The 16,748-nt window shown below is 42.1% G+C and overlaps 2 protein-coding genes across 11 annotated transcripts in view; both read right to left on the bottom strand.

Annotated features, from left to right (window-relative positions):
- The window catches only part of LPIN2 (lipin 2), a 67,309-nt gene extending 63,482 nt beyond the window's left edge, over positions 1 to 3,827 (bottom strand). The window contains exon 1 of one of the 2 annotated variants that reach the window (XM_034762714.1): positions 3,665 to 3,827. The gene's annotated coding sequence lies outside the window, so the exon portion shown is untranslated. Of the gene's footprint in view, positions 1 to 2,138; positions 2,436 to 3,664 lie in introns of those variants that run through there. The other variant, XM_034762711.1, reaches the window with a different exon arrangement.
- Positions 3,828 to 10,992: 7,165 nt separating this feature from the next.
- MYOM1 (myomesin 1) overlaps positions 10,993 to 16,748 on the bottom strand; it is a 98,704-nt gene continuing 92,948 nt past the window's right edge. For 3 of the 9 annotated variants that reach the window (XM_034762702.1, XM_034762703.1, XM_034762704.1), the window contains 3 exons: positions 16,509 to 16,724; positions 12,004 to 12,148; positions 10,993 to 11,226 (listed from right to left, as the gene is read on the bottom strand). In XM_034762702.1, the coding sequence (XP_034618593.1) occupies positions 11,015 to 11,226; positions 12,004 to 12,148; positions 16,509 to 16,724 (573 nt within the window). In that variant the 3' untranslated portion in view covers positions 10,993 to 11,014. The other 6 variants (XM_034762701.1, XM_034762700.1, XM_034762705.1 and 3 more) reach the window with 4 other exon arrangements.

The raw sequence follows: 16,748 nt of genomic DNA, 5'->3' as shown, positions 1-16,748 counted from the left end.
GAGGACACTTAACTCACAATGGACCATGGAAGACACCCATCTACATCTAATGGGCTTTCTTGTAAACTTTCTAACTAAAGTATGGGTAATGGCCTCTGCTGTGACTAAGCAAAGCATGCATGGGCATGTGACTTGCCCATGTGATTGTTACTGGACTCGATCTTGGAATACCAGAGCATTTCCACTGAAAGGCGTGGGAACCAAGCTTGGAGACAAAGGGTTCCCACCATATGCAAAAGCTATTTAAGGCAGGGGAATGACTGTTCTACATCACTGTTCTACACTGACTCCCCACCCAAAGGAGACTCTTGGAAACACCTGAGAAACAAGGACTGAACTGGGAACAAGTACTGGACCCAGGCTAAGGGATTTCTAACCTGTGAAAGGAATACCCGAGGTTTTTAAGCTGCAAGCAAGGGCAGCTGGCCCCTTAAGAATCTCTGCAGCCAGCTTAAATCATTATTTAGGGTAAGAATTTGCTACTCATATCCAATCTCTTTAGTATATTAAGCTTAGATTGCATTTTTGTTTATTTGATAGGTAACCTGCTTTGATCTGTTTACTATCCCTTATAATCACTTAAAATCTATCTTTTGTAGTTAATTTGCTTCTGCTTTATTACAAACCAGTGTGTGGGATTTATAACTTGAGGCAAAAAGCAGTTATATATATATCCTCTCCACAAATTTCATGAGTTTACGCTGTACAGATCTCTGTGCAGTGCAAGACAGTATAATTTTGGGTTTGCACTTGGGAGGGGCGGGGGAGGGGTGCACTTGAGCAGCTGAGCAGTTCCTTAGCTGTAGCCTCCCCATGCAGAGCTAATCTCAGCAGTCTGTATGTACTGCAACTGGGTGTGTCCCTACCTGTATGTGTGCTGGAGTATGTGGCAAAGGGCTTGGCAGGCTGGTCACAGCAGTTCAGTGTAAAGGGAGCCCAGGCTGGTGGGTCAGGGGGGCTCAGTGGTACCCCAGTTCCAGGTGGCACCCTGGGGGGGAACCCATCACACCCACTTTTTAAAAAATCTAAATTTTAAGTGTTATAGTTGCCCATTTTAAATGGAGATTTCTTAAATCCACAAGGCCAAAATTTCAGAGATGAGCAAAAGTTTGCATGCCCACCGTATGCCATTATCATCATGTCCTGATGTACCAAGTGCAGGGGTTTTAAACACCCTGTCATCCAGTCCTGCTCAGAGCCATCAAGGCTCTCAAAGTGTATTCCATGGTTGCTTAAGATGAAAACTGCAGGAGTCTACAAACAAATAGGTTATTTTGAATACTGTGGCAGACAAATGCCTGCTATATACCAGCATTACAAGATTTGCATGTAAAAAGGGGGGGGGTTATGTACACAATTAGACATATAATCAAATGTTCCATATTCAGAAAGAAGGTGCAAAGTTCACAAAACAAAGAATCAAACTTAAATATTGATGTATTTAAACAAAGAACTCAGATACTAGCCGATAAAATTATATTTATTGTTACTGCTGCTTACCACTCCTTTTAGGTTTATTTTTGCTGTATTTGAAAGTAAAACCCAAGAAGATGCATTGATGATGTAGTCATTAATTCAAGCAGTAGCCTGACAGCCTCAGTAATCATGTTCATGTATAGACATCTCTTTTTCTTTGTTTAGCTTAGGGGGTTCTAAAATTCGTTTTAGAATGTTACCAACACTATAGCAGAGTGTTCATGGACCACCTCCTCTCCTATTCACATTAGCAGATAGAGAGGGAGGTGATCGGTACAATCACATAACATACCTATAGCAATTACAAAAATTGTTTTCATGGAAAAGTAGCATCAGGCAAATATTTTCATCTGTCTTCATGCTATTTAGAAGTTAGAAACAAGGAGCAGCAACACTGTAACTAATCTCATCTCCGTCAACCACAAGCAAGTGCTCCACAGACCACAGCTCAAGAACTTCACTTAATGGAAAGAACTAAAGCCTCTCTAAATACAAGTTAAAACTGCCCCACCTTTACACAGCCCTCAAAAAGCTTTAGACACCATTTAAAGGTGACCAACAAGGTGCTTTATTTTTGATTGGGTTTATGCTCTTTATACACCATAAAGGAGCAAAAAGCAGTAAAAACGTTAAGGATTTTTTTTAACATTACTTATTTTTACCTTCAAAAATCAGGTTTATCAAATCTGGTCTTCCCTGGTTTTGTTGGAGAATCTTTGAAAAAAGTGTAATGGATCTTTATCTGAGCTGCAGGGGTGTACAGAGAGACCAGTGAGAGACAAAACATTCCCTCTTCTCATTAGGAAAAAGCCACCATAAGTAAGTATGTATATACCACTTTTCACATTCAATGCATTTCACAAACATTGACTAGTTAGCACTCAAAAAGACACTGGACGCATCATCATATTGTTAAGAAATGACTTTGATGCTTTGGATTTTCCTACCACTACATACGAATCGTATGCAATCTTCCTTCTCCTCAGAAGGAATCCCAATTGGGCAACACACATCATGGGACATGGCACTGCTGTAAGTAGCAAAGTTAATCTCTTAGGGTTCTGCCAAATCAGGTTTTTTTTCAGTGTCTTTGGGGGTGGGGGGAGGAGGAGAGGAACACGAATAGTGATGTTTGAGGACTCAAAACATTTTCTGCCGTGATTGACAAAACACCACCTAAGACCAGCCCTGGCTACTAAATCCTATAAGTGTGTAGTATTTAGAAATCATCAGATGTACACATCACCTCCTGTGTAGCTTCACTGGTGATAGCCATTATGGAGCTGATGCATAGCCAAGAAGTGGGCATTTTTACCATCATGTCCTGATGTACCAAGTGCAGGGGTTTTAAACACCCTGTCATCCAGCCCTGCTCAGAGCCATCAAGGCTTTCAAAGTGTATTCCATGGTTGCTTAAGATGAAAACTGCAAGAGTCTACATAAAACAACTCAGACAAAGCAGGTCATTGGCCGCAACTCAAAACGCAGACACGGCGAGTGCACGCCAAGTGATTCGTAACTTCATCCTCTGCTACACAACAGACATAACCAGCAAAACCAAGGCAAAAATGCCCCGCAGCTAAACAAGTTCAACAACTTCCCCGTAAGAGCCGCACAGGTACAAAGGGCCGCGGCTGGCAGGTGTTTCTGGAAAGTATTTTTCAAATTCACGCTCCGTTATTCGGCATGTTTAGGCCAGGATCCCAGCACGCGTCGCGCGGATACGTGCCGGGCGCGGAGGCTCGCTCCACACCCCACCCCGGCCCCTCCCCCGGAGAGTCGGGGTGCGGGGCCCCCCCACACTCCAGCAGCTTTAGCTCCACCGGCCTCAGTTTCCCGGAGCGTCTCTCCCAGCCAGACCCGCCCCCAACCCCGGGTGACCCCGCCACGTTCCCCTACGGCAGCCCGGGCCGGCTCGGACTCTCGCCACGGCAGCGCTCAGGCAGGAAGCCCCCTCGGCTGGCCCGGGGCGGCGGCACCGTGATGAGGTGGCGGCCGGTCCTGTCCCCGCAGCGGCCGGGGAGAGGCGGGAGCCGCAGGCGCTGCCTGGGGCACCGCGGAGGCGGGAGGTTTGGCCGCACCCCCCCCCCCCCCCCCCCGGGCTCGTTGGGGGTTGTGGGCGTGAGGACACCCAGCCCCAGCGGGGCCCCGGAGCAAACCCCCCGGCAAAGCCCGGGCCTCCGCTTACCTCCTGCCGAGCAGCAGTGGTTGGGGCCGAGCGGAATGCAGCGTCGGTTGCCCCGGGAGCCCGTGAAGCAGGCGCGCCTGCGCACTGAAGCGGGGGAAGGGGGATTCCGGGTCCCGGAGCCCAGCCAGTTCCACTCAGCTGTGCCGCCGCCGCCGCCGCCTCGCCCCACGTGACCCCGCTCCCTGGCGTATCTGCTCTGCCGCTCTCAGCTGGGGCACGCGCCCGCCCAGAATGGAGCTTTGCCGCCTCTGCGACGTGCAGGCGGCAGGGCCACGGGCCAATTAGCGACAGCACCGGGGGGAGGGGCTATCAACATGAGTGTGCGCGTGTCCCAGCGCCGTCCTGCAGACCTCTGCCTTCTCGCGCCGTGTGCTGCGGGCAAGCCGCGGTGTGTTCAGCGCCGCCGCCGCTGCTGCTGCAGACTGATGTCTGTCTCCGTGCATTACGGCTGTTAACGCGTGTGTCTCCCAGTGCAGCGCTGCTTATCCCGGGGTGGGTGTCTGTCTGCCTGTCCGAGACTGTTCATGACTGCTGCAGGTCCGCTCTCTGGACACAAAATGTGTCTATGTCCATTTCCGTATTTCTGCAAAGTACCAAAGCTCAGGGGGTTTGTGGGGCCGGGACGGACAGAGAGACAGGTAACGACGCTCTCTCCTCTGTGCTTGTAATAACAGCCATTCTAGGGGTTGTATTTGTTTTAGCAGGAAGGTAGCTCCCACATTAGTTCTCTCACTGGTGATGGGGAGTTTGCGCAAGGGCAATGGGTAGGTTGCTTGCTGTGGCCTTTGTGTAATTATTTAAACTTTTAGTTGTTATATCGTTAGTGATGGTCCTTGCTGCCTTCCTGGTAATTCTGGAAAAATATGCTCTTCTTCAGCACCACCACTGTTTCTGCCCGTAGTTTCTCATTCTTCTCCGTTCCCCCTTTTCTCTTTCTTTCTCTTGTCTCCTCTCCACCTGGTATTTCCCTCCCTGCAGCAGCTCCTAATCCTCCTTCCCATTTGTAAAAGTAGCCACTGGAATCAGAGGATTCTGATCCCACTGTCTTGTATCTTTTGCAGCCTTGACTCAGTTGACAGTACTGTGCCCAGCAAATAAAGTTCATTTTCTTACCAACACTCCTGTGTGACATACTTTCTCTATGTCATAGATTTCACTCCCACCCATTTCCTCATCCACATCTGTTACAGGCAATAAAATGTTTTAATGCTTACATTTTTAGTGTCATAATTTGTTATGCTTTATTAACACCCAATGAGATGAAAAGTAGGTAATGGAGTTCACACTTCTCAGAGCTATTCGTTCAGACTGTCTACACTTGGTTCATACTGTGAAAGTTATCTTTGCATCCATTGGGGGCTTGAATTTTTTTAAATGAAAACTTAGATTCTATAGAATCTGAACTTGTCAAGCAAGCCAGGTAAATACCTCAAGTTAGCTGGATGTTTCACACCACTGGTTTAGAGTTCAGTAAAGCTAGTTAGTTATTATTTATTTGCATTATGATAGTGCCCACAGGCCCCAACTGAGACTGGAGCCCCATTTTGCTAGGCACTGTACATACACATAATAAGAGACAGTCCCTGCCCCAAATATCTTTCAGTTTAGACAAGACATACAAAAGATGAAAGGGGAAACAGACACAGAGAGGTGAAATTATTTACCCACGTTGACACGGCAGGGCCGTGACAGCAGTGGAAATACAGCCCAGGTCTCCTGAGTCTCAGTCCAATGTTCTGTAAATGAAACCTGCTGCCTCTTTATTTTAATGTAGATTTTTTAAACCAATAAATGATCAGATTTTTGTCAAGAATGGATTTCATTACATTTAGGTGGAGGGCCATTTTGATATTTACCTTGTTTTTACATTTACATTTGTGTGACATCACACAATTGGGTATTTTGCATAATAGTCAACACAACTAGCAGTCATTGCTAGAAAATGATATGCTAGCACAGTGATCTAGGGGTAGGGAAAGCCTTGCTACGGTGGGCAGGCACATGCTCTCTGATCAGCCTATAGGCTTCTTGCATCCAACACAGCTAAGAGAATGTGGTTTGACTTCTGCATCTCTTACAACAAATGGCTTGGAAAGATATGTCAACATATTTTAATTAGGTGTGACTTTTGTGTTTCTCATTGTTATTTAAAAAAATTTGGACACAGAACTGAAATCTGTTCCCTTCACCATGCACACACACTGATTTTTGATTCCAAGTTTTTTTAAGTATTTATTTAGAAAACATACACAGAATTGCATAGGCTATGCAAATATATATACGTTTTAAAGTTATAGGTCAAATTTCAAGCCTAATTCTTCTTGATAATGTTGCTTTTTCACATCAGCAATTGAGTCAATGTTGGAAAACTTTATGGGTCAGATTCTACCACCCAGATACACACTTGCAATTCTCACTCAAGTTAGTACGGTTAATGTTCACTCCTTCACTGCTGCACAAATATGCCTATTTCAGCTGCTGCAGTTTTCTAAAGAACCACTCATTTGAATAGCATGTCAGGATAACTGTGACCCAGCTATATTTTAATAATATCTTTCCTGAACATATGGTATCTGGGAACTAAGATTTAAAGATGTTAAAATACATTCATCCTAAATTAAGTCAGGTTTCCCCTCCATTACTCTTTGTTATGTTCCTTCTTCGATGTCTTAATTCAACTTTGGATAAGGGCAAGATAAACATGTTAGTGTTTGTCCCCATAAAAATATTTTCTTCCTCGATCCATGATATCTTTGCTGCACATAACAGAAGGAGCTTTTCCAGTTAAGAGGAATCTCCTTTCTGGCACCAGAAAGATTTAACTGTTTCTTCCCCCCTCCAAAAAATAAACCCTTCTTCATGTTCTCAAAATAAAATCTTAAGCTAGAGCCTCTTACAACATTAAACCAAATCCAGCAATTGACTGACTGCTCAGATGGCAGAAAAATCTTTACTGGCAGGTGGTGTCACTTTAACTGATAATTCAGCCGTTCCATTTCAGCCTGTGACACAGATCACTCCGGCATTCTGAACAAACCACTACCAAAACCTTAGTCAGCCCTAAAGAAACAAAAGGGGTTTTATTTGGCTGTTGCCCACTGCAGGCAGGATACCGCCTGCCTCTACAGGCAAGTCATCAGTAGCAAATCAAAAGGACAATAGTCCCACATCTGATCTATCTTCTCTGAGGGAGGCTCTGGCAGGCAGCCTTCTTTTATGCCATTTCCTGCCCCAGCTAAGCCTCTCCCACAGAATGAGATCTGAAAGTCTGCTCTCCTTCCTAGTCAGTCCCTAGCTGAGCTGTGATCCACACCTCCCCCATTACCTCCCTTCCCCACAAGCCTGAGCCCTATGGTAGGTGTAGCAGAGTGGGGCTGAGTCCACAGCCGCTCATTAACCTTTTCCTGGCACCTGTGTTGTACACGCTATCAAACCGCTCCAGAAAAGAGGGTCCTGATAATATGGAAATACATTTCAGAACAGTAGGTGGGATCTGTGAAGGGACTTAGGCATTACAAGGCTGAGCATCATGTTGCCTAGATAATCACAGGAAACTGCGATCCACAAAGCTGAGTTAGGCGCCTGGGCTCCGTATACAGTGGATGGGAAGAGATAGACCTCAGACAGCCATCTACAAAACCAGCACGCTAGGCAAGGAGCCACCTAAGCTAGCCATTGTGAGATGCCGACAACAGGGATGTGTGCTAATCCCCATCCCCTCTGTCAGCGATAAGTGCCTAAGTCCAGGCTGCAGGGAAGCACATAGTTCTGTTTAGCAATCTACGAATGGGAACCTGCTGCCTCTAGTCAGACAGCATAGGCTCCTAGAGATGTTTCATGAGGGAATAAGTTAGGAACCTGCCTCAGACCACACAAAAAAGGGGTAGGTAGCACCTACTTTAACTGTTGGTCTAGTGGTTAGTGCACCCCCCTGGGCTATTGGAGACCCAGGTTCAATGCCCCCCACCCTGCTAGGGGGCAACAATGGATTTGGATGGAGGAGGCTATAGGATATGCTGATATGCTGTTCATGCTCTCTGTATGTGTGTATATATATCTCCTTAATATATGTTTCACTCTATATGCATCTGAAGAAGTGGGCTGTAGCCCACGAAAGCTTATGCTCTAATACATTTGTTAGTCTCTAAGGTGCCACAAGTACTCCTGTTCTTTTTGCGGATACAGACTAACACGGCTGCTACTCTGAAATCTTTCAAAATACAGTCACAGATTGGGTAAAATCTGGATGGGTGGCAACCCTGACAGTTTGGTTTTTGGCTTCTGTGTCCAGGTGCCATTTAGGGTTGCCAGGTGTCCAGTTTTCGACCAAAAAGTCAGATAAAAAAGGGGACCTGGCTGTGTCCGGTCAGACACCAAAAGTCCAGTTACCGTGAGGCGAGGGTAGGTGCTGGGTAATTAATCCATACCAGCCCTGCTCAGCCGGGGCTGACTCCTACCTACAGGCAGGCTCCTTGTCAGGCTGCAGCAGCTCTTGTGACATACCCAGAGCAGAGGGAGCCCAGGAGGATGGTGGGGGGACAGAGGGTGGTGGAGATGATCCAGCGAGAGACGGGGAGAGGAGCAAGCGACAGGAGCGGGACCTTGGGGGAAAGAGGGGGAGAAGGGGGTGGGGCTTTGGGGGAAGGGGTGGGGCAGGGAGCAGGGCCTCAGGGATCTGGTTACCAGCAATTAGAAAGGTGGCAACCCTAGTCAAAATGTCTGTACCTGTCTGACTGCAGGATATAGAAATAATTCACATTCTGTCATCATATAATGGACTGGAGGACTAAAGAACATGGATAGTGGCGCATATAATGAGCTCTCACATTAAAGATTCAAAACACAAGAAAAATACGTATTCAATACCATCGTAAATAGAGTACACTCAACAGTTCTTTTATTTCAGTTTTATTGTAAGTAGTTTAGGGTCATTCAATCAATTTTACAGAAACAAGATATAAAGATAATTTATTTTTAAAAGCACTTTCTTGCCTATGTGAATGACACCAAGTTAGTAACTAAAATAATAATTTTAAAGATTTTATTTAATTATCACCATTTTTGCTGTATGTTTACCTTTTGCATTTCACTCACCTCTGATAATGACACTAGACCGGTTAGTGAGTATGCCCTAACAGAATACTGTTGTGTCTGTGTTCTGAGCTTTGTAGAGGAATTAAAAACAAAACAAAACAGAAATCCTGATGTATTTTCAGTGCTAAAACAAAAAAACTCTTATTTTCTATTCAGCGTAGGCTTTGATAAAAATAGCAACAATCTATTTTGTTTTAAACCAAAATGTACAGGCCCAATCCTGCTTCAATTTAAGTTAATAAAGAATTCTGTCATTGATATCCATAGCCTAAATTTGAGGCTTCCGCTACTTGAGAATGGTCATCAAATCAGGCCTTGTAAGAACATTCAAGTCAATGGAAAGGCCCCTACTGACTTGAATAAGAGCTGGATCAGGCACTGAATGGCAAAAACCTGCATCATTGTTATATTTATCACTTATATAGCACCGTAGATATTCATGGTACTTTGATGCAGGCAAAGACAAATTCCCTGCTCTGAAGAGCTTTAAAGAACGTTGATAAGATTATGCAAGTTTCAAATAATCACAACAATAAAGAAGAGTTAAGAAGCATACAAAACAAGCAGCAAATACCAATTTTTGCATAGCAGTGACATTTTGAAAGGGCAGAGTTTCTCTAGCTGCTGCTCTCTCACTCAATGATATAGTCATTATTTCTCCTCTAGACTAGTCACCATGTTTCTGCTGCAGTCAAAAGCCAATACATGGCTAACAATGTTTGTATCATTTGAGTTGCCATTAAAAACATCTCATAGTGTAGAACCACTCCCTTCAGTGTTTCTGAATCAAACCAGTGTACATTAGCATATATGATTTGTCAGCCTGATTTGCCTATGTGCCACTCCAGTTTTCTATTGATTTGAATGGAGTTACAATGATGTAAAACAGAAATAATACAGTAGTGAACCAGGCCGCATGTGTCAAACAGTAACTGTGGCTGGTGGGAACAGTCTTAGCAATAGCTCAGTCTGAGATGTATGCATTCTTAGGGGTTGTTTTGTTTTCTGTATTTCTTGCTTCATCCACATTTTGCTGTGTGTTATTTAGCATCTGCTGGCAATTTGCTGTCTCTCAGAATGAATCACTTTGTATGGGTCATCCTAAGTTGTTCAAGCTCTGGTTTGTCTGGTGACATCCATCTTGTTTACAGGAAAGTTGTTAGCATTGCCAGAGTGAAAACTTACTGACATTGCCTCCAAACAGGGCCCAATTTAACTACCATTTAAGTCACTGGGAGTCTTTCCATTGTTTTTAATGGGAGCTGCATGGGGCCACTGGATCCCTGTTCAATAAGAAGCATCAAAGTACCAGCAAATGATTTAAACATTTTAAACTTTTCTTTCTTGAATATATTTCTGTACAATTTCATTAAAAATAGCTGGTATTTATGTTTTTCCATATTCCCAAATTTGTCAGTTTATACCCTGGAAATATGTTATGAGCCTAATTCTTTTAATTGGACAATAATCCTCTGAACTATCAGAGGAAAATCCAGAGGACTTCTCCCCTAGGTAAAGCAAGTAGAATTTGGCCTTGAGGGTTTTAAAATCAATTTTAAAACATTCCATAGAAATGTACAAAATTCAAAGGTATGAGTTATCCAAATACCAGTAACCACACACACACACACGTTAAAAATGGTTAAGCTTGTGTTACAAATCAACAAAAGACATTTTGAACTCATTGTTCTTTTCACCTTGCTTCTAGGCATCCACTTTTCAACTTCTGCCATTTTTGTGCAAAGATATCTAAGTAGCCAAAGATCTGAGACTCCTTAGCACAAACTTGAATCACTGACTTATGTATAAATATTGCAATGCTGTAAAGCATGATGGTTAGTATGCATTGGTCTAACCCTTCTACATAGCCCTATACAATATCAATGCATGCCTTTTGCAGAGTAGTAAATATGATGCTTCTTGACAGGATATATCATAAGATCTTCTAATCACGCCTGTCATTGTGCCATTGTATTTTATCAAAGCCTGAATCACTGGCCAGCCAGATACATTCTAAAGAATATTTAGAAGCAACTGCAATGTATTTAATCAATGATGTTAAGATATGAATGTACACTAAAAAAAACCCACAACCCATTGTGTGTGAAGCCATTACAAGGGTAATAAGCAGAATTAGGAGGTCTTTCTATAAACATATTATGGAGATGCTAAACCCCATGGAAGTTCAACACAAGATCGATATCTATTTCATAATAAAATCATTGTTACACACATACAGTGACATCATAGTTTTATTCAGGTGTTTGTTTCCTCTGATTTCTCTCCCTGTCTAATCAAGCTTCCTGTGGGATGAAGAATTATTTCTGGTACTGTTGACTTCACATCAGTCTCCTTTACTGCTTGCCCGCTACCATCTCGATCATCTCCCTCTTCCACAATTAGGATTTCATTTGGATCAGGTGTCTCTTCTGTAGCAATAATCTCTTCTGCATGTGGCTTAACAAAATCTGATTTAGGAGAAGTAATATAGATTCTCACATATTTACTCTGTTTGACATAACACAAAGGCATGTAGAGTGTTGATTTGTTTTAACTTTTGTTTATGACCTTTTGCTCTTCCTTTCCTTCTTCCCACACCTATTTAAGGAGATTCTGCACTAGAACTTATGATGTTGTAATTTTATATATAGAGCATAGAGTGAGCTTGTCCCTGTACGGACATATAAGTAAACAGGTCCACGCCTAAAGAGTTTTTATATTAAGGGACTAGGGACAGCTCTATGTTTTTTGCTGCCCCAAGCACAGCAGTCAGGCGAATTCGGCGGCGTTTCCGCGGGTGATCTGTCCCGCCGCCGAATTGCTGCCTGACTCCCGCCCTCACGGCGGCCGGCACGCCGCCTCCCGCGGCTTGCCGCCCCAGGCACGCACTTACTGCGTTGGTGGCCGGAGCCGCCCCTTAAAGGGACAGAACCTGCAAACATTTACTCACAGAAGAAAATTGGCCAAGATTTTCTAAAGTGACTAGTGATTTTGGGTGCTCAACTTGAGACACCAAAAGGGGCCTGATTTTCCGAAAGTGTGGAGCACCCAGCCCTCTGAAAACCAGGCATCTCAAGTTAGGCATGCTAAACACTTGTCACTTTTGAAAATCTTGCCCATGATATGTATATGTGGTTTAAGAACTCACATCTAGGAAGTAATGATCTGCATGGACTTCTAAGAGCATAATGTCAGACTTATTTTTCTTCTTGGAGCTGCACCCATATAAATGAAGGAACTCTTACCTTCTTTCTCCCCTTCATTGTGATAATTACTTGTGGCAGTTGCTTTTTTCCTTTTAGCTATAGTCATTGTATTTAGATTAGGTCCCTGCACATCAGCATCATGCATAACCATGCCAATCTGTGCCGTCGCAGGAGTCACAATCACCTATACCAAAGCAAGAACAAAGAATGCACAAGCAAGAAATGCAGATGCATCAGAAATTTCCTTTTAAACAGCAGTGATAGAACCCCTATAATCAATATATTTAGAAATGGGTATCAGCCTAAATTCTTCATCCAGATATACATACACAATGTCTGTTGAAGTGAAGAGCACAGACTTGGGCCCATTATTTAGTAGATGATCAGTGTATCTAATGAATGCTCTCCATTACACCATTCATAATGGGAATATTCCCCTGTAGCTCTGTCAAATATATGGAGGAATGATGGGAACAGATTTTTGGAGAGAAAACAAAATTCTGCAAGAAAAATGAAACTGTATTAAAAATATACTTGCAAGAAATAAGAAAGTTTAGTTAATCTACTACTCCAATGAGAAATGGCCAAACTATGCTCTCAGCTACACCTCTGAAATCCTATTGATTTCACTGATGATGCAAAAGTGTAACTTGGAGCAGGTTTAGTCAATTGTGGTTTATAATTATAGTGTAAATTCTGGGCCTAAAATGGAATGATCTAATTATCAGCTTTCAATTGGCTTCATATCATATTAAGTGAAAGTATCAAATTCATTGGCAACATTTGTATTTAAATTTCAGAAGGTTAATCATGGCATATTAAACAATGAGGCTACTTTCCCTGCTTTGAAAATAAAAAGTAAGAAGCACTTTTACTTTGTTTAATATATAGAAATTCTGTGAAAACAAAGTCCCAGTTGATCTTTTTAATTCCTTAAGCCTTCATCCAAAGTATTTACGCATCTGCTTAAACTTTAAGCTTGTTAGTTGTTCCATTGAAACCAGGGGACTACTTGTGCTTAAAGTTAAGCACATACTTAAATGCTTTGGTGGATCAGACCTACCAGACAAATCCTGCTTGCCTTACTTATATAAGTGTTGCAATTGAAGTCAGTTACTGCATAAACATAGATAGGTTTTGCTTTGGATGCATACATTCAAAATCTTCAACCTTTCTTAGAAATTAGTCAAAATGTTACTATTCCAGTGCAACAATGACCTACATCAATGTTGATAAATGCATTAAAATTTGTCCTGTTACCTAAGCCATACAAAATTTAGTAATTTCAGGTCACAAAAGTTTTCACAATCCCTTCTCTTCAGTTTTGATCTACAGGGGATTTGTACCCCTTGAGTGTCACTTTTCTGCTGATTTCTTAGCAATCTATTAGAAACTGTAAGTTCTGCAGGATTTCAAACAGAAGTCAGCCTAGGTTAATTCAAAATGTCTGTCAAGGTTATGAATCTTTTGGAGAGAACCTGAGCTCAGCTTCAGATTTATAACAAAAAAACCCAAACTGGGCAAATGTTGCATGGTTTGTGTTTCATGCTGAATGTTTTATAGTGTTCTTACTTTTAGAAAAAGAAATTTCTCAAATTTTAAAGCTATCAAAATTACAGTTACTCTTTCATACACTAGACTTCAGAGGTCAATCCTGCATCCAATGGACTCCTCACATGAATAAGGGCTACACACTAAACCACAAATGGCAAGGATTTAATTACCATCAGCACTTACCTGTTTGATCCTCACAGAGCTGTCATTACTACAGCAAGGGAAACTGCAGGATTTGTGGGTTCACAATAGTTGAGATGTTATAGGAGATAAAAGTGCGTGAAAAGGTGAGCACATACCATGCTTAAATAAAATGCTGAAGATACGTTAGTTCTACAGATTTTGATGTGACAAATCATGCTGCTGTGACTCAGTGAGATCTATTCTGAAAAAAATATATAACATGGTACATTCCACATGATATTAAGATAAGTTTGCTCTCAAATTAGAGACTGAGTTGATAATGACTTAAGATGCTGGAAATACATATGAATTCCATTGCTCCAGCTCATTTAATAATGAGCAAAGGCGCTTTTGTAAATCACTGACAAATATACAGTATTAGCACTGCCGCCACAGAAGGCAGTTGTTGCAAAGAATCAAAGATTTGGATTAGTGGTTATATAAAGCTTTCAGCTGAAAAATAGTTTGTCTAGGATTTGATGAATACCTACTTTGTAACCTTCATAAGAACAATGGGAAAAAACTACAGAGACTATGAATTAAGAAAAGTATAGTTAATCTGTTATTGCGCATGTCTGTGAAGACTGAGACACTCAGTGTAACTAGCTGAATTTTAAGAAGTGAACTGACTTTATTGGCGCTTCATACTCTAAGGCTTCTACTCTTTCTCTACTTTATTATAAGGAAAAGCTGTAGGTAACAATAAATTTCAATGAATACATTACCAATTCATTTCTGGTTTTCACCCACAACGGCCAGTAAAAGACAGGATACAAAGTTCTTGGGAGCAGAAAGTCTGCTGGAGGAAGATTGTGGTGGAGCAAGGCTGCCGCAACCTCCCTTCTACCTGAGGCCCACAGGAACCATCAGAGCCTCTCACACGGGTGGAATGGGGGTTTAAGTGTGTGGTTCAGCGGAGCTGGGTGATGTGCTGAGGTGATCCGGCACATCCACACTGCAGTGTCCACTGGCAAGCTTCTGGTCCTGGTCCCAACAGAAACTTATGCTGATCTTTCCTAGGGCAAACCCCAGGAAGGGCAGTGAGGGAAAGAATACCTGTCCTTCTCCATGGGTGAATCCCCTCCTGAAATGGAGCAGGCCTTGCTATCACAGTGTAATGTAAGCTATGCCTCTCTGCACCTATTAGGGTGTATCTAGCCCAGTGGCCTCTTTTCAGAAGTCATTAAGTTCTCTGCATCAATAACAGGGCTTGGCACTTATATAACATTTCATCTTCAAACAAAAATTATTAATAGTCATAATGTCCCTGTTGGTTAAGTAAATAGTACTGTCCTAATTTTATATAGGGGAAAACAAAACAACAGAGAATTTAAGAGACTTGGTTAAGTCCACTTCATTGGCGGCACAATAGGGTTAAATCTGGCCAGCGAATCAATGGTAGAACTGAGATTAAGAATTTAGGAGTTCCTGGGTCCTATCACCATGCTTAGTTCACCAGACGATGCTGCTTCTACTCTACATGATATAATTGAGAAAAATTTCAGTCACCGCAGCTTATATCCCTTGGAAATAAATGTATAAAAAGACAATATTGAATGTACTATTTATCAGCTTATGTTACTTCTAATACTCATTGCTAGTTTTCTGTGGTGTTAATGTCCAATAACAGATGTTAATATGCTGAACTTTAAGAAAGAGATTTTCTCAATTAAGCAAAATACTTAAGCACATGCTTAACTTTAAGTACATGAGTAGAATTGTCAAAGTCAATGGAACTACTCATGTGCTTTAACTTGTGAATGTGCTTACGTGCCTACGGGTCTGAAGTTGGTGAAGATCAGAATTGAAACATGTGGAGGTTTCAGTGATTTCACTCTGTGTTTTATAGTAAAGACCAAAGTGAAGATTATCACAGTCAAAAGGGCCACTACAGGAAGTTGCAGTGGTGAAGAAGTTGTTAACTGGAAGGTGCTGTGAACAACTACCAGACCAGTGACCGACAAAACAAGACAGTGAAACAAGGTGAAAGTAGAGATGAAAGAAATGTGTTCCATTTATTTGTAACCATTGAGGAGGAATCATACACTGTTGTTGACATGAGCGCACATTAATATTATAGCAACACATACGACATATTTGTTGATTTAGCATCCTGGGGCTCATTCTCATTTATACCACAGCCCCTTTACACTACTCAGACAGGATAAACAAACCTTAAAGTGGTTATAAATAACATTTACTCCCATTTTAAGGCACCTTTCTTTATACTGCCAAAACTGTGTAAAAGGCCTATTGTAAATGAGAATCAGGACCTCTGTTTCTAATAGCTATAGTACACTCCACATACACTACTTTACCAAAGTCTGACCAAATCTAAATTGTTGCTCAGAAAAACATCTCCTTTAAGCCTCGATCATTCTTAATCCTTTCAGCCACCTCATTAATTGCCTCCCTTGAAATTCTCCCTCACTCTTCTGGTTTGTGTTGTATGGAGGAAGAGGGTCAAATCTTGGACCTGATGCTGCATTCAGTAGGAATTTAAGATTTGCAGGGTTAGGTTCTGTGTGGTTAGCTATAAGAGAATGGTGTTTAAATATGCATTAGTAAAGGCACTATTTTGCTTGGTGTAAATAAGTGTAATAAAAACACAAGTGAAGTGAGTGGAAGGATCCAAGGCTATTTGCTATGCATAAAACAATTTACACACAAGAATTATGCCAGTATATCAGTCAATCTCTCCCCCGTACTTCTGTTTCCTAGTCTCAAATTCACACTTTCTTTTTATCTCCTTTACTGGGCTCAGGCTGAGATACTTCATCTTCTCCCTCAGGTATGAACACACTTACAGTGAAATCACTTGTTTCTGTGCCGTATTTGTTTTTCACCAAAATGCCGTATCTCCCAGAGTCGATTGTGTTAACACCAGTCATAGTGAAGCTGGCGCTTTTTCCAGATTCATATTTCAGGATGCAGTGGGCATCTGCTGTCAACGGTTTCTCATTCTTCAGCCACGTAACCTCTGGGACAGGATCTCCCCAGACATTGCAAGTAAGATTAAGCGCCTACAAAAATGTACAAATGGGTTA

This window comes from Trachemys scripta, chromosome 2, assembly GCF_013100865.1.
Source record: "Trachemys scripta elegans isolate TJP31775 chromosome 2, CAS_Tse_1.0, whole genome shotgun sequence".
In the NCBI taxonomy this organism is placed as follows: domain Eukaryota; kingdom Metazoa; phylum Chordata; order Testudines; family Emydidae; genus Trachemys; species Trachemys scripta.
This window is presented reverse-complemented; position numbering and strand designations above follow the sequence as displayed.